At 48.2% G+C, this 18255-nt stretch overlaps 1 protein-coding gene across 5 annotated transcripts in view; it reads left to right on the top strand.

Moving 5' to 3' along the window:
- The first annotated feature begins 909 nt into the window (after window positions 1-909).
- The window catches only part of LOC111253754 (uncharacterized), a 30287-nt gene continuing 12941 nt past the window's right edge, over window positions 910-18255 (top strand). The window contains exons 1-10 of one of the 5 annotated variants that reach the window (XM_022813661.2): window positions 910-1117; window positions 7444-8247; window positions 13907-14030; window positions 14552-15028; window positions 15283-15357; window positions 15832-15948; window positions 16294-16371; window positions 16871-16999; window positions 17458-17526; window positions 18066-18167. In XM_022813661.2, coding sequence (XP_022669396.1) covers window positions 13995-14030; window positions 14552-15028; window positions 15283-15357; window positions 15832-15948; window positions 16294-16371; window positions 16871-16999; window positions 17458-17526; window positions 18066-18167 — 1083 coding nt within the window. In that variant the 5' untranslated portion in view covers window positions 910-1117; window positions 7444-8247; window positions 13907-13994. Of the gene's footprint in view, window positions 1118-5861; window positions 8248-11123; window positions 12883-12915; window positions 13620-13906; window positions 14031-14551; window positions 15029-15282; window positions 15358-15831; window positions 15949-16293; window positions 16372-16870; window positions 17000-17457; window positions 17527-18065; window positions 18168-18255 lie in introns of those variants that run through there. The other 4 variants (XM_022813663.2, XM_022813662.2, XM_022813664.2 and 1 more) reach the window with 4 other exon arrangements.

Genomic DNA, 18255 nt, shown 5'->3' with positions numbered 1-18255 from the left:
GAAGAACCGCAATAACACAAAGTGGGTAAATAGAGAACATAAAAAAAGACATCTATCAGGGGCATAAACAAGCAGAGCTCAATGGTTCCATTTACGTTGAAAAAATATATCCGCCACCGAGTTTTTGGTCAACCTCAATTTTAATAAAAATAAGCCCTGTCATTTTTTGAGAAAAAATACATTAAATTCCTGTAAACATTTATCCACTCCTGCTGTACCCCGCTGCATAAAAGCTGCGTACGTTCCTACGTCAATGCACACTGCTAAATACATCTCTAAAAACCCGATTAAAAGGGCCTAAACGAACGCCAACGAGTTTGTTGAGATGATCTGTTCCGTGTTTAGCGCTGGGGCGAATCTTGCACCCAACCCTTGTTCTTACTGCGAATCTGCCACTCTGTCCTCCCGTGTCGGTCCGGTGTCCTCTGTCTGTGTATTAGAAGGAGTGAGAAAGAGACAGAGCGTCTGAGGGAGGGAGAGACTGGACGCCCCCTTCTCCCAATGAACCAGACTACGCACAGACAAAGTGAGGGGGCGTCGAAGAGGGAGAGACGAAACGAACTCGCCGAGCGGTGGGTAGGGGGTAGTCGGTCCGTTTCCGACCTCTCTGAACTCCTCTACCTTATTCCTAGCCTCCTGCATCTTTCCACCATCATTCTTTCTTTCTTTCCAGTAGATTCCCACATAGTGTTCCCGAATTTCCTTCTTTCTTCTCCCGCCCTCTCCTTCCTCAGTACCCTCCTCTCATGGTGTCTCCCCCCAGCGCGCCCATTCTTTTCTCTCCGCCCTAAAACTCTACTGCGGCAGCAGCGGCGGCGGTGGCAGCGGCAGCGGCAGAGGGTGCTTGCCTTGCCTCTCTGCCTTACCACTCTGCCTTGCCGAGCTCTCTCGGCCCCTTTTCTAGCCAAAGAGACACTCACCGTCTGACTCTCTGCGTTTCGCCGTCTCCGCGCTCTGGCAATGCCGCCGACTTCGTCGTTCCTTCGACCAGCAGCAGCACTATTACCACCAACACAACGATCACAACTTTCAGTGACAGTGTTTCGTGATCTTTGCGCTACTCGTCGTCGTCGCCGACGTTATAACCTAACGTGCCAGCTACGTGACATGCCTTAATGTAAGTTTCCGGTAGGAGTTTGTTTTAATCCATGCTTTTTAGTAATCGTTTCCGTACAGCAGTTGTAGTGATCGCTGTGCTGTTGAGTGTTGGCCTTGTTGAACGAACTTGCTCTCTTTTACCTGTGCTGGTCTCGCCGCTAGCCGATGAGGACAAGCCACCACAGGGCAAGTCGCAAAGAGTGAACGAGTGGACCCATAATAGGTGCGCTTGGCATTGTGCGAATGACGGGCGAACATGGCTAGTTCGCAGCTCAATTATTGCTAATGTTATAGATCTATACTGTAGATGTTGTTCGTGCACATACCTACACGAGTAAAGCGTGACATTTATATATGAATCTGTACGACATTGTTTTTTCCATAAGTTCTATACAATGTTTCCTTTCATCTATAACCTTTTACCAGTGTCTTGCTGTTTCCTTGGCCGGTTTCTCTATCCCTTGTTTCGTTCGCATCGCATATTCTTTCCGAGGAACAAGCGAACAGAGGCCTAGCTAGAGCATACAGCATCAGCAGCAACAGCAAAAGTCTGACATTCTTTCTCTCCTCCGTTTTATTTCGGCTGCTGCCCCCACCCCTTCCCCCTTGTCACTGCTGCTGCTCCTGGTGCCACTCCCTCTTCGATTCCGTCCTCTCGTTTTCTCGTTCTGCCTTTGCCGCCACCGCCGCTGCCGCCGGTGCTACTGCTGCCTTCGCTGCCTCTCTTCCGCCTGTCTCTCCTGCTGGGCTCTGCTACCAACAACGGCGGCGGTGATGGGGCGACTTCCTTCCCCCCTCAGCTTTCCGGCTTGCCCCATCGAAGGAGAGATACAGCTACTCAACCGCCATTTACTTCACTATGCCACTGTTCTTCTTTCCCTCCCTTTCATTCTTTCTTTCGCCTGCTTCGTCTATCGCCTTTGTCCTCGCTATTTTTATCTCGTCCCAAACGGCCCCTTCACCCCCCAGCAGCCTTTTTTCCCACGTCGTGTTTTCGCTCGATCTCGCTAGCGTTCCTTCCTAACTGTGAAAGGCAGAATAAACTCGACCTAAAAGAAGATTACGACCCAAGTCTAGCAGCCCAACGTCTAATCTATGATTTGTATTATTATACTATAGGTACGTAAAGTGCGTGAGTGCCAGAGAACCACGATAGATATTGGGTGGCTATGTCAGCCAATGCTGGAGCAAGCTCTACCCAAGACATTCGAACAGAGTTTTCATTTTGTGCTTGTTAACAGCAGAGCTAAATGGAGCAAAGAAAAATAGTAAATAAATAAATAGAAAACAGCTTATTCGAAGGTCATGCGAGTAGAACGCGCTGCAAAATTGCCCACGTTGTTTTTTAGTTTCTGTCTATCGTAAAGTCGGAAGTTTTACCGTAACAGCAGTATCTACGTTTTTTTAGCGGCTATTCTTAATTATCTACGTTATTTTTCCCAGTTTTCGAGATTTTCTACAAGTGAAACCGTACACTCCTAATGCTTCAAGTTTCTCTGGCGACACCTTACTTGTCTTCTTGTCTTCCTGTCCTCGTTGGATATTTTCTTCACCTCTACCGGTTCTAGTACCACCTTATCCCCTTTGCCCCGACGACGTGTTTCTGCCTGTTCTAACGTTCCCTCGTTATAGAGGCTTTGGCAGCAAAGACTTTTTTCGCAACTCCCGTTTCTATGCGTCTTCATCCACGTTCCTCCTTGCTCCAGTTTTCGTCTCTCCCCGCCACTGTTAGCCTTTTGTCTCCCCAGTTTCGTCGTTCCCGACACTCCCTATGCTATGAACCACTCTCTCCCTTTCCATTCCGCCTGCTCTCCTCCTTCCGCCTCTATGCCGGCTACTCCCGCCAACCGCACCCCCTGCAGCTGCTGCGTGTTATCGACGTCGTCGTCTGCTCCTTCCTACTACGTTGGGTCCTCGGCTATAACCATAATGCCCGGCTGTTTCTTTTCTCTCCTATAGCACAGTTCCTATTTCCCGTAAGCAGTTCGTCCGCCATGGACCCCCGTTTCCTTTGCCACCACAGACCCCCTAGTAAAAAATTCGAAGCAGCCTTCAAAGAAGAGCCACCAAAACGGCGACCCAAGAGAAGGAACTGCCGGCCAAAGAACGAGCAGCTATCGAAAATAGCCAAAGACCGGCAGGAAGGAATGATGCGATGTCCGCCGCCTTGAACATGACGAAATTTCGCTAGAAAGAAACAGTGATGACTCGAATGAGACCCACCGTCGACGGAACGTTGAGGATCGGCTGGAGGATCGCTGGGTTGTAGTCATTCCTGTCGTCTTGTTCTCGTTGTTGTCAGACTGCCGAGTTCTTCTTATCTTTTTTCTGCAGACGGAAGAAAGGCCCGCTACAGTGCGCAACGATAGAAATACGGCATGGGTCAACCCACAAAGGCTGGCTTTATTGCCTTGCTAGATTCTTTTCCTCTGTCTCCTTTTTTTCGTTCTTGTATTTTTTGTTCATCTTGGATTTTTCTGATCGCTCGAATGGACGAGGACGAAGTACAGGATGTTAGAGCCGACGGACCAGGATGGAATGCAACGGAGAGAGACTCCTTCGTTGCTTCATTGTGTCTCAACTCCTTTTCACTGCCTGCCTGTCTGTCTCACCCACTTCATGCCGCTTCTTTCTCTTCGGCCGCTCTCCCGTTGTTTCCTCTTCGTGTGGCATTGTTTTTCGTCTACTGAGCGTGCCTTTATCGCCTACTTGCGCTGTTTCGATCTATCTTTGGGGTTCGCTGTTCCTGCCTGATGCGTGCCTTTTCTTTTGCCGTTGCTTCGTCTTTTACTTTTCTAGCGGGTGGTGTTCCCGTTGCTGTTTTGTCTTCCAGCTTCTCACTGGCCGTTCAGCTTCGGTCTCTTTCTCGCTGGGACTGCCCTTCCCTTTTGTCGTGCCGCATGGGTCGGACCGGCTTGCAGTTCGAAGGCCATAAGGCGGAACGGGGGAAGGGGCATCGGAATGCGCACAGAGGCTCAGTTATACAAGGTCTGCCAGACAGTGGGTGCTAATAGACGTGGTGGTGTCGATAGTCGAGTTTCTCTTTGCTCCTTTTTTATCTGCCTCCCTCCGCCTCCTTGTCGGTCTGTAACCCTTCGGCTAGCCTCCTCAGCCGTTGGTCTCCACGTACCACCGCTGGTCCCTGTCCGTCCATTCATCCATCCATCCATCTGTGGGGTGGGTCGTTTGTCCGCCCGTTCTCATCCAGCCTTCTCCTCCCCTCTCGCCCCGCTCATTTTCACTGTGTTTGGTCCCTCTCTTTCACCCTTTCTCTTCCACAAATAGGACAACAGAGCGAGAGAGAGAAAAAGAGATACAGCTCTAGCGGTAACTCTCGCGTCGTCTCTCTTCGTCTTCTCCAAGTAAATCACGCAGTAGTAGCACTAGTAGTAGCAGTAGTAGTGGTAGTAATAGTAGTAGTGGTAGTAGTAGTAGTAGTAGTAGTAGTAGTAGTAGTAGTAGTAGTAGTAGTAGTAGTAGTAGTAGTAGTAGTAGTAGTAGTAGTAGTAGTAGTAGTAGTAGTAGTAGTAGTAGTAGTAGTAGTAGTAGTAGTAGTAGTAGTAGTAGTAGTAGTAGTAGTAGTAGTAGTAGTAGTAGTAGTAGTAGTAGTAGTAGTAGTAGTAGTAGTAGTAGTAGTAGTAGTAGTAGTAGTAGTAGTAGTAGTAGTAGTAGTAGTAGTAGTAGTAGTAGTAGTAGTAGTAGTAGTAGTAGTAGTAGTAGTAGTAGTAGTAGTAGTAGTAGTAGTAGTAGTAGTAGTAGTAGTAGTAGTAGTAGTAGTAGTAGTAGTAGTAGTAGTAGTAGTAGTAGTAGTAGTAGTAGTAGTAGTAGTAGTAGTAGTAGTAGTAGTAGTAGTAGTAGTAGTAGTAGTAGTAGTAGTAGTAGTAGTAGTAGTAGTAGTAGTAGTAGTAGTAGTAGTAGTAGTAGTAGTAGTAGTAGTAGTAGTAGTAGTGGTAGTAGTAGTAGTAGTAGTAGTAGTGGTGGTGCTAGTAGCAGCAGCATTCGTTCTTCAGCCAACGTCACTTTCAGCGTTGCAGTAGCAGTGCCGTGTTGGCTGACTCTCCACCTTTCTTGCGCTCTCCACGTTTTTCGCGCAGCCACTTCTCTTTCTCTCGCTCTACAAACCTATCTACCTACCTCCCTCCCTCCCTCCCTCCCTCCCTTTCTCCCTCTAGTGGTGGCTCTATTCTCTCCTTCTCGCCCACCCCCTCTCCCTCTGGCTCTTTTCGCTTCGGTACTTTGGGTCTGTCTTCCTATCCTGCTCTACTCAGGCGTTCTTCTTTCACCCTTCGTACTCTGCTTTCCTATTATTTCTCGCCGCCTCTCTTCCTCTATCGTCCTCTCTCTCTGTCTCCATTTTCTTTTGCATCGGTGGATTTCTTGCAACGCCTGGGTTTCGTTCTCTCGCTCTCTTCTTGCCCGGCCGTAGCCGCCGCAGCCGCCGCCGCCGCCGCTGCCCTCGACGTCTGAGCCAACAAGCATGCGTGCTATGTCAGCTACGTCGGCTGCTCTGCCACGGCTGTCATACAGCAACACCCAACGACGACTAGCACCATGACGACCACTCCGTCCGCATCGACGTCGCTGTCGTTGCCGCTACCGCCACCGCCGCCATCACTATTGTCCACGGTGTTTTTCTCTTTTGCTGCTTTTTACTTCTCTTTTTCTATTGCTGCCAAAGAGAGCCATGCCTCTGGTTTTCATATCGCCCCCTTCCCTTTCTCTCTCCCGCTCTTGCTCATCGTTCGCGGTTCGTGTCCTAACAGAGCGATGCTGCCCAGTTCAGTAGCAGTACGGGTTCGGTAGCATCGCCGGTTCGTTCGTTTACTGGCAAGCAGTGAGCAGCAGCAGCAGCAGCTCCATCCGTCCGTCCGTCCGTCCGTTCGTTCCTATGTCCTCCCTCTAGCGCGCCACTCGTTTCATTCGATCGGCGGATGAACGACGGGCTTGGCTTGGCTTGGCACAAGCCCACCAGCCCAGCAAAGAAACGACCGACCCACCGACCGACCGACAAAGCTGCAGCAGCAGCTGCAATAGTTCTCTTTTGTGCCCATTCGCTAATGCCATCGGTGCGGTAGAGCAGTAGGGGCGGACGCGGCAGCAGAGGACGCTCTCTCCTCTCCCTTTTGGCTCTTGTTCCGCTGCTTCTGCTGCCGCCGTCGCCACCTCCCGCTTTCGTTCCCGGCGGCAACGACCATCGCTCAGACGGCAGCAACCCGACGGCAGGGGCCAGCCGCAGCGGCAGCCATTGTCTCTACCGGGTCATTCGCTCTGCCTCCGCAAATCGTACAAGTAGTGCTATCGGGAGCGTCGGCAGCTAACTGCTGCTGTTGCTGCCGCCGCCGCCGCCGCCGCTGCTGCGGATGATGCTTAGAGATGAGAGAAAAAGGGGAGAGAGCAGGAGGGTTAGCACGATCTTCATGCTGGTGGCAGTAGAGGATATCGTGTTGGCTGGCCGACTCTGCTGCCGCAGGACTGCTACGGCGACGAGTGTCTATATGGCAGTGGCTGCAACGCACTGTTTCACTCTCTTTGCTGGCAGCAGCAGCAGCAGCGGCGGCGCTGGCAGCAGCGGCGGCAGCAGCAGCAGCAGCAGCGGCGGCCACGGCCGCAGCAGCCAGAGTCGCTCGCTCGCTCGCTCACTCACCCACTCACTTGCTCAGTCGCCGGTCGTGATCATCGTCGTCGTCGTCGTCGTCATCATCGTCGTCACAGTCGCTCGCACACTCCTTCTATTTGACCGCTCACTCGCAAGCGGCCAAGAGCAGCAGCAGCAGCAGCAGGCAGGCAGCTCGCTCGCTAGCTTCGCTCATCGCCATCGTCGTCGCCGTTCGCTCGTCCGTCTGTTCGCTCGCTGCCACTACGACAACTAGTAATAGTGGCATTATTACTATTACGAAAGCTCGCTCCGAACCAGCAGCACCAAAACTGAGGTGCCAGGAGCAGCGGCAGCAGCCAGCCAACGCTGTTGGTGTTGGCAGCCGCCCTGGCGGCCGCTTCAAGCGAACGGCAGCATCGCGTCAACGAGACCAGGAAGGAAAAAGGAAGAGACGAGGACAACAAACTACGAGCAGGGAAAAACAAAAGACAAAAGTACGCCGACGAGGACTAACTAGAAATCACAGCATTGGCTAAAAGACGACGAATACGACGAAGTAAATGGCCGGAGTGAGAGTGGCCACCGAGTGAGTGAGTCAATGAGTGAGTCAGTGAGTGGTGGTGATCCTGTGCGAAGCGAAGTGTCTGTGCAGCTGTGGACGGAAGGCGGCCTAGAGCCTGCCTGCCTGCCTGCCTTCCGTAAGCAAAATCCTCTAACCTGACTCGGTTCGATTTCAATCTCTATCGCAGGACACAGACATCATCGGCATTGGCAGCAGCAGCAGCAGCAGCAGCAGCAGTAATAGTAATAGTGGTAGTAGTAGTAGAAGCGCTCGTGGTGACGGCGGCGCATTCGTGTGCTGTTAAGTGAGGAACAGCAGCAGCAGCAACAACAACAACAGCAGCAGTCGCGACAACGACAACAAAAGCCACCACAAGCACAACATAAAGAACAACAGGATACAATTCGTTCTCCTCAAGAGGTGCAGGACAGTACAGAAAAAAAAAGTCGTTTCTACTTGTCATGTCCGGAAGAAGGCTGTAAAAATTGAGCGACGCATAGATTGCACAGCCTGTATTGCCTCAGCATCGTGAACCCCACCCTCCGGCAGATTTCCCCTAAGGAGACGAACACTAAAGGAAGGAATATCGTGCCGGCGGGGCTACTGTGTGCGTGAATCGAATTTGATGATCCATACAATTTACTAGTAATGATAATCTGAAGAAAGAGAAACAACCGCTAGGCCAAGATCAGTAACATCCGTGTCCGCATTCTGGTGTACGACGACGACGACGACGACGACGACGACGACGACGACGACGACGACAACAACAACAACAACAACAACAACAATGATGATAATAACGACAACGATTAGAGTGTGATCTGTGTGGTAACGGGAAAAGAGTGCGCCCATCTGTATTTCGCACAGAAGCCGATCAAGCGACTGCCTCCTGACCAAGAATCGGGTGCCATTAAACAGCAGTACACATTGCGTTGTCTAGGCTTTAATTTTCATTGACTACGACAGAACCACTACGTCGCCTGCTAGGGTGAGTACCGAAACAGCCGTATCAATAATAATAATGAACTAGATAGCTAACTGGCTCCAGCTCAAAAAGAATCCAACACAAACTACTATGTGAAGCTGCGTGAATTGTGCAATTTCAATAGATTTGTTCGATAGTGGTCATAAGGCCAAGGATGACGATTCCGCCACCAGCGATGATGATAATGATGATGATGTCAGGTAGATTTGTTGTTCAACGACGGCAACTGTGTCACAGATTGCCGCAGATCTGCGCTAATTGCCCGTGTTGTAATAGCAGAGTGGTTACACACATACTGTAGCTAGCAGTTGTGAGTTTTTGATGGCCTGTTCGCTATTCGATAGCTTCTTTTCTTGCTTGTGCGAAATAATGAAGCAATAGAACGCTAGCGACTTCCTTGTGAGTAAGCGGCTAGCTGATGACCGTTCGGCGAATCCTGTCTTTCTCGTTAACTCGGTGCTAGCTAGAAATACAAACTGTGAACACGTACACTAACAATACTAAAAATTATCAACAGTCAATATTTTGCCGTTTGTTCTCACCATCTGCTTCATCATCACCATCAGCATTATGGCCGCCATCGTGATCATCATTGACGTTGTTGTCTTCATTGCATCATCTGCAACGCTGCTTTTATAGTGGTATGCTGTTGCTGTTCGAGCAATGGTGGTCGTCGTGCTGTGCTGTGCGGCGCCATGGCACCAGCAACGATCGGGAGTGGTGCCACTGCTACTGCCCGATGTATGGCGGCGATGGTGCTGCTGTGGCTGTCGCTGCTGTTGACTCGTTTCAAACCGTGCTCACCCCCCCCCTCCCTCCCTCCCTCACCCCCTGGCCAGTTCTGCTGCTGGCGGCAGAACGAGTATCGACTTGTATCATCGTCGGGGATGGCAGCGCTCCTCTGTTGTCGAAGTCGCTGGGACTATTATTATTACCCCGAGGCGCTCACTGTGTGTGTTGCTAATAGGGTTGATCGTACTGCTGTTGCTACTGCGGCTGTTCTCCGTTCCTGCACGCCCATTTATCATCTGTATGTCTGTCTGCCCGTCTCTATCTGTGATGAAAGCCGTAGCTCGCCGTTTTCGTGCTGCTACCACGTGCTGTCGCTCGTACTCATGCTGCTACTGCAGCAGCACTCGCCAGTGAGTGCCAAGCGAGTAAACTGTCCCCGCTAATACCTCTCTGCCTACCCGTAGGCAACAGTCAGTCGGTCGGTATCATCTATTACCGGCAACAGTCCTCCATTCCAGTCGTGACAAAGCGCTTCCTCCACAGCAGCACAAACGCAGCTGGATAACAATTCCGACGCAATGATCACCATCATCGTCTGTATTGACTGAGCGGCCGAGCGATGAACAAAGCCCAAGCAAACGGCAAGCGCGACCTGCTGCCGCTCGTTCCTCCGTACTCCACCCTCAAGGCAGTCGCCACTAGCCAGCCTCTTAGTCAGCCGTGTAGCTAACTGACTCGCCAGCGTTGTCACTTTCCTTAGCTATTACTATGTACGATATTATTATGCCTTGTTCTTTGGTCCACGAACAGCGACCGATCGACCGGCCCGCCGGCCGGCGGCCCGCCGGCCAGCCACAAGCAGGGGCAGCAGGGCAAGCGGCTCGACCTGCCCTATTCGCTGTGTTCAGCTTTACAATAAACGACAATGGCGGCACAGCAGCAGCGACTAGATGCGGCGTTAACAGCTGGCACCGGTGATTCTTGCTGGCGCAAATACGCTCGTTCCGCCTACGGTGCCACTGCGACTGCCATAAATGCGACTGACGTTCAGCGGCGGCAGCAGCATTGGCAGCTGCCGTCGTCTTACCTCACATCCTAATTTATCTAATCTAGTTATTCTATTAAATATAATAATTAATGCATTGATAAATACAACGCGACATTTGTAGACGGTGCGGGAACGATTGAAGATAAGGTGCTGCATAATGCAGATAGAGATCAAGGGCTGCAATGGATGACGGTACTATGGCGATGCATAATATTAATTCATATAATAGTCGATCACAATAGCAACGACATCGATCGTAGATATGCTGATCTATATATTTCCAGTTGCCTCTTTTTCGTCTGCTACATTGAGAGATCGTCACTGTCGTATGTACATGTGTCGCGCCAAGTATGGCAAACCCTCCGTAGTTCACCTGATAATTCAACATGGATAGCATAGTTTTATTGTCTACTACAACTTCTGTTACTGTCTCGAAATTGCTACTGTATTATACGGCAGGCAAATTAACTTGATCAAGTGAGAAGCGATCAAGGACGAGTGAGGTAGGCGAAGTGCAAAGCTTCGAATAGTACTTGTCTTAATAATTAGTCGGAATACGCGTTGTTTTCGCGACCCATATCTGCCGCTCGCCCTCTCTGACTTCTGATGCCGTTCCGGTCACGAGGTTTCGATTGGGACCGTATGCTCATGCTGCTGCAAAAACAGGCGGTGGCAGCAGCAGTACTGGCCGCCATTGCGATCGTCTCCCATTTTCTAGTTGCCTAGCGTCATGCCAGAGCCTGTCGGCCTGTATGGCCATCTTACCAGCAAGCGTTGTAACAGCAGCAGAAGTGATGTCGGAAATTGACGGACGAAAACAGTGTCCGTATTTTATTCCCTCACGTCCTCTCCTTTTTTTGCTTCGTGTGTTTCCTATCTGTTACTATTATTGTTATTGTTACGTCTGGCTCGCCCACCAGGCTGGATCTTTTTCTGTCGCCTGCTTTTTCTTGTATGGTCTCAGCTGTGAGCTGAGCCATACTATCTTCTTGGCCATTTGTTAGCTCTCCGTTCCGCCGTTGTTGTAAGTTCCCGCAATAATAGTAACAGTAGTTGCTAGCACTCTACATTTATGAAATTAGCAGTGCTGACGGGGCTTCGATTGCACAAAGGTGGCAGCAGCATAAAAAACGTGGCCTACTATGTTGCTCTGAGCCGTGGCGTTGTGCCGTAATCGTCGCCAATACCGCTGTACCTCTGTAGCTTTAGCTATCATCTGTTAGGGCCGGTCTGACTGACTCTCGCTGGGAACGTATCGCTGCTATTGAAAAGTAACTCACTACTCTATCGCCGTACCGATGTCGCCTCACGCCGTATCTGCTCTCTGTGGCCTGTGTCGCAAGGTACGCAACGACTACGCGCGTATCTGTGTTTGCGTCTACCATTCCTCCTGGCTGTATATCGGTATGTCTGGCTGTTGTGTGTGCTGCCTACCCACAGCTAAAGCCAAAGTGAACCGAGCAAGCGAGAGTCTGCCCAAACAACGAGCGTAGCGTGAAGCAGAATCGTATAGTAAGCGTGCAGGCGTTCGCACAGCTCCTGCTGTTCGTCGTCTTTTTCTCCCCCTCCCTTTCTTTATCTGGCTTTATATCTGTGCGTGTCAGTCTGTGTATGCGCGTTTAGCGAACGCTGTAGTTGTATAGCTCGCTCTTTGAGTCAATGAACGAGCCTATGTTTGCTACCGGACATTGTCTGTTTTTCTGGCCATATGCTTGTGTGCGTGCGGGAGAAGAAGCGAGAGAGAATGCGAGCGAAGCTGCTGCCGCCGCCGCCGCCGCCGCCGCCGCCGTTGCTGGCGCTAGCGCCACCTCTTCTCTCTGCCAGCAAACACAAACGGCAGTGCAGCGTTCAAACAGTCATTCCACTCTCAACAGGCGATTCGCCCGCGCCGCCGTGCAGCCACGATCGTCACACATCCAACGTAGAGCCATTATTAGAACTGCGACAAGCATAATATTCGCCAGTCTACGAACGACCGACCGACCGACCGACCGACCGACCGACGAAACGAGTGAGCAAGCAGGCAAAACCAACAACGATGATGACGACGAAAAGAGCCGTGCCCAGGCCGCCGCACCGCTTCCGCCGTTTAGAACGCTGCCAACGCAGAGCCGGCGGCGGCGGCGGCGACGACGGCAGCGACCACCGTTGCTACAGCCGTCGATGTTGTCGTCATTAGACGAAGTGAGCAAGTAGCCGACCCCGAGACACCAAACGATCAAGAGTGACCGAATGAAGAAGGTATAGCGAAACAGCAAACGGGCAGAGCTAACCGACGGCGCCGCTTACCCTTCGTCTAATACCGAGCTGGTTTTGAAGGCGTCTACTCTCGCTGCAGCCGTTGCCAAGCAGGAGCTGAAACAGAATGCGACGGGACGACGGTACAGAGATGCGCGATTGTTTCTCGCGCGACACTGTCGTTGCTTACTCCTTCCCACTGAAGTATGGAGAGACGACAACCTATGTTGGAGGAAAGAACTGAATAGAGCAGAAAAAGATTTTTTTCGGCTGTGCCACTGTGGTTGTTCTTGCTGCTGTTATGTCGTGGCGCTGCTATCGATGGCGATGCCGCGGTGCCCACGCTTGATGATGGCGTTCGTGGACCATCATGTGAAGGAGGATTAAAAAAGCAGCGTTTATTGCTCGCTCTGTGCTGTTCGCACCATCATCATCATCATGCTCGTCGTTACCATGGAGACAGAGACCCTATGGTGACCAGGCAGAGGAGCTGGACGCAGGAAAACGGTGGTAGAAGACGGTCAAAGCCACCGAAGGAGTCTGCTGGCTGTTGCCGGCGCTCACCCGTGGGCTGGCGTCAGCAAATAGAAAACGAAAAGAAATAGACAAGAAGATTGAGGGTGAGCAAAGGAAAATAGAGGGGCAAAAAGAAGAGTGATATCATCACTGTGTCGCATCGCTTCGAGTGGCGAGACGGCATCACTGACAATATGAGTTAGGAGGAAAAGATTGACGAGAGGCCGTGGCATGTATGGGTAGCCAGATAGATAGAGTGTAAGGCAGGGAAAAGATAAAAGCGAAAAACTGAAAAGAAAGAACAAGAAGAAAAAGGGAATGTGGTGTGAACAGAAAACGAAAAGTTGTGGTCGGGGTGGGGAAAAATTCAAAAAAAACTCTTTTGTCTCATATTAAAGGAGAATTTTCTTTTCAAGGTGCTGGCATGCGTTTAGCTGGCAACTTCGATGGCAGGCAGCACTGCTGAAGGCGGGTTTCCTTGTGAGAACGTGCTGGAAGGAAAAAGAGAACCAATGAAGGAAATTATTAAATCTTTGAGATATTAATTGGAACAGTCTGTGTACAGTGGTCACTGTTCGTGAACAATTAATAAGATTCGAAAATTTTGAAAAAATTAAGATCTTCTGCGGTAGAGCACAGATATGATTAATTTCAGTTAGCGTCATACATATGCTGTACTCTACAATCATGCGGCTCGCCTGCAGCACTAGAACTAGTCCTTCATTTTATCCTAAACTATTTGTATAGATATGCGGTAACGGGGTTCAGACCTCCGTCTTTTGGCTCTCTCACCCAGAACCGGACAAATTATTACAAGTCATTCAAGCTCACGTTTATTGAGGTTAAGTAACGCTACAAGGACATTGTGTATATATATATATATATATATATATCGCAAATAGCTAACACTATTTGCCTTGACTAGCTAGCCACTAGGCGATTTTAGGCGAACCGTACAACAAACAAATAGTTGTTATGCTGCTCAATTGGACGCACGTATGTTTATGTGTAACTTAAATTAATTAGGCAGGTGATTTAGATATGTTATTCTACGTTTTTATTAAATCTCTACTGCGTGTGGCATGTTAATAACCACCATCTAATACAATCTATTTGTCTCTATTTCAGAATTGACAGTTCCACTCGCTGCCTGCCAGCTCCTTAAACAAAGGGGGAGGAAACAATTAAACAGCAGCAACGAGCACCTACAAATATCATGTCGTCATGGATCGTCCAGGGGATTTACCCCCATGTGAGGCTTTTATTTAAACCTAAACGTAACCTATTTAGATAGCTTTTGTTATATATGTCAGCTATCGAAGCAAGTATTTTGGGTAATTGTATCTAGTCGACTAGGCGAGTTCTTTGAATTATTTGTTTGTAGAACATATGGTGGCCTCTAACATGAAAAAATCAACCAGAGATCACTGGTAACATGAAGAAAGGTGTTACTTGCTGAGAAATAGCCGATTGGCCATTTAGATAGAGGGATAGAAATAGCTTTTCTCGCGACGACAAACGATGGCTTTATATTTGGCACTACGGGCACGTGTAGTTGCTAATGCGTTCATCTGTTTCTGTTAACATAAAACGACAGTCATAAGTCACATAGATGAAACATTTCTAGACAAGTTATGCAATGGACTCCGTTTGAAATATAGTTCATTGTAAATATGCCTTGAATAAACCTCGTATATGACTGCATGTTACTGTATACTCATTATTTTATATTTTGTTACCGCAACGTCCATCGATTTTCGTTCTATTGTACAGATGATGATCATTCCTCCAGCGGGAAGTCAAGGTGCTGCTACGCACGGCGGACTTCCGCTTCCTCCTCAGGCGCCCGGAGCTCCCCAGCAGAATCAGGGGGGTCCCACAGGGCTCCCGCCTGGACCTCCCGGAGGCCCTGGCCTCAACGGGCAAGAACAACAGCCCGCCAACCAGCAGGACCCAAACCCATTCGCCGCGGCATCGGCTAGCGCAACGGGTGGTGGCTTTGTCGGCGGCGGGACAAGTACTACCGGGGCAGCTGCTGGGGGTGGCTCAAAAAAGGGGCCTCAGACCGGCGCCCCCGGGGGGTCGGGTGACAACGCTGGGGGCACAGCAGCGAGTGGAAGCGGTGGAGGCAGAGGTAGCACAGGGAGCGGACCAGGTCGGGGAAAACGTGGTGGAGTACCCGACGGAAAGTTCAAGTGTGACCTCTGTCCCTATGCGACCAACAAGGACTGGCACCTGCGACAGCACGAGGTCAGTGATAAAGAGATAATGTCTATGATAGGCGCCATAGGGGAGAATTACGAAAATATATTTGTCAAGAATAGAGTGCAATATAATGTTAGCAGAATAAATGTAGATACATCATCAAAAGGGCATAAACAAGATAAAATTACGTTTTAGAATAGTTCTGCACTGTCGCAACTTGGACGGTTCGACATAGATGAGACTGACATAGTGAAATAAACACACTTAAAAATGTACACGTTTGTGTTATTATGTTTCAGGTTTCCCACTCCGACGAAAAGAATTTTACCTGTGAACATTGTGGTAGCGGGTTCAACCGAAAGGGCAACCTGAAAGTAAGTCGATAACCCAGACAAAGACGCGCTAGCTTACGCACAAATTTAAACAACAACAACAAATCCTTGCAAGTCCGAATGGCACTAAATCGAATAGTTCATAGAACATATTCTACCGAAAACTCACATCATATTTTTCAGTATTAAAGTCAATCGACAAAAATCATGGCAAACTGGCTATACATATATAGCCAGTTCACCGTTATTTTCTTACATATTACTATAAAATCCCTTTAAATTAATTTGTTTCTGGAAACGCGCTTATTTATACTAACATTACGCGATAACGACGAATTAATTATCGACGCATCTCTTAATTAAACTCTAGCAGCACGCAGAAAACGTTTTCTCCAAAATTTGTTATTACGTCATTGGTGTTCTCTCTGCCGATATTTGCTATTTGCCGATGTAAGCTAGCGCCGTATTTCGTCTGCTGTAACGTATCGTAACGTATTTTTGTTATTGTTCTTACAGCGCCATATGATGATCGTGCATGAGGGTGTGCGATATTCGTGCACGGTGTGCGGTAAGCAGCTCACCTCTGATGCTCACCTTCGCTCGCACATGAGTCGGCATTCACAACCCTGGGAGGTTCGTGCTTCACTAGATTCATACGACCCATTCATTCAGAAACACAGAACATCGGCACCATTACTTTGTACTGAGCAAAAAATAGTGTATACTACTTTATCTTAACCGTTATTTGTTCTGTTCTGTTTTTACGTCGTATAATTAGCCCGGCCCCAATCTGCTAAACGAGTAAAATGGTATCAGTTCGGAAACTTCGCATCAATGTTTCACTAATTAGACACCTTTAGCCGTTCGTGTATACATGCATGCTAGCGTAGGAGAAAAGTTCTGTGTGTCTACGATCAAACCTGTGTGTTTACGAAAAAAAAAAAGAAACACAATTTAATCAAGATGTCTTCTTGACAGCTCACTTCGGAAGGGCATCTTCGGTCAAACACAACGACACCAACATCAACAGCTGTCGTTGCCCGAACGCCGTGGGAGGTCAGTGTTCTGTGAACCCCCACAATTTTACCTTGGTGCCTCTTTGATTCGATGTTAAATTAAGTGTATCTCAAGTAGTCTATCAAAACTATAGTATCTGGGCATTTGTAGACACAAGCGGTGACATGAAAGTACAAAGCCATCCGCTAATTGTAGCGTTACCAATAGAGGTAATTTGGCGCTTACAATGTAACACAATGCGAAATGCTTTTTTTCTCATGTAAGAAAAATCATTTCTTATTTAAAAGAAAAAAAAAACAGGAAAAGGTGTTAATATGATGATACAATCGGGGTAATTTAGTTCATGTATACGACGGCTGGCCATAAGCCAAACAAAAAAATTAGCTTATAGAACATGAGCTTTAACCATAATTTCACTCTCTTTGTTTGTCGATAGACCTGTAATCGTATAACATACACGATCCATTTTCATCTAGATACACTAAATGTCCGACAATTGGATGAGTGTTGTGTTATTATTGTTACCATTTATTTATAGTACATGTTGGAACCTCGGCCACGCGCCTCGCACAAAGGAGTCAAAGATGGCCGCTTCAAGTGCGGGCAGTGCGACTACTCGACCAACAACGAGTACCACATGAAGCAGCACGGAGTCGTGCACTCACAGGTACGCTCCGACCTCAAAGCCTCGCTCGAGGTTATGCCATTTGTGCGATTTATCAGGTTTTGGTTAGCTGGCCATCGAGTCATTCCCTCCAACTGATTTTCATTCTACTTACGCAGTAAGCCCACTTGTTGACCAGCTATACATGATTTAATGGAAATATTTTCGGGTAAATTTCGCATGCTATTATATTGAAGGTTTCGTATAGAAATGCAGAGTATGATTACATTGTAGAAAATCAGCCAGACGTCCAATTTGAGCATTAATACATTCAGGTTTTAGGTAAAAAAAAATATTATCAAAACGAGTTATGGACGACCATTGCAGAAATACGCTCCTGTTGTAAAGTGTCGTAATCAAAGACTGAACAAACATTTATAATAAGCAAGTTTTAACGGCGACAACAGCTGAAAAACAGCGACTGCGGTACAACCCATTACTGACCTTATTTTTCCTTTTAGGACAAGCCTTTCGTGTGTGATGCGTGCGGCGAGGCGTTCAACCGCAAGGGAAACCTCCAGCGGCACAAGGTAAGAAGAAACGTAGCCTAACTTCCGTTTAACACGCTACAGGGATGCTATTTCGTACGTATAACATGTGCATTTCTACTCATTACATGTTAGAACTATTAGTTTGAAATCTGCTCGCATCTAAAAGGCGAAGATATCAGGCTGTCTTTATGATTGATTATTCAATTTTTTGTTAAATATATGAACTAAGGTTATTGTGAAGCACAGAGTACATTTTGCATCTAGCTTAATCCTGACATTACTGTAGGAACGTGGTATCCGAATTAAATAACAAAGTAAAAATTAGTTATGCTTCTTATTAGCTATGCTTCCACTTCTATTTTCTAAATTGTTGATATAAGTCACTATTATTATTATTATTATTATTTCACCTGAGAAATATCTCAAACCTATAAAACCCTATGATTTTGCTTTGTACCATGTGTACAGAGTACAAATTGCCTTTAACTGTGAAATAATTTAGTTACCCCATCCATGCGTAAAATCGTGTTTGAATATGTATTTTTTGACATTTCATGTATGTTTGTGATTTGTTTCAGGCCATTCTGCATGCGGGTCTTCGTTATCCATGTAACGTTTGCGATAAGCAGTTCCACTCCGACTGTGCCCGGCGCAAACACGTCGCCAAGCACTACCGGGAGGTGAGCGGCATTAGTCCCCTGTAGACATCAACAACCACATCATTCTCCATCAAATCTCACATCTTTCGTATCTGAACTTCACCTACCT

The sequence above is a fragment of the Varroa destructor genome, unplaced genomic scaffold (assembly GCF_002443255.2).
Source record: "Varroa destructor unplaced genomic scaffold, Vdes_3.0 BEIS01000007.1, whole genome shotgun sequence".
NCBI lineage: Eukaryota > Metazoa > Arthropoda > Arachnida > Mesostigmata > Varroidae > Varroa > Varroa destructor.
The sequence above is the reverse complement of the archived record's forward strand: the minus strand, read 5'-3'. Positions and strand labels throughout refer to the sequence as shown.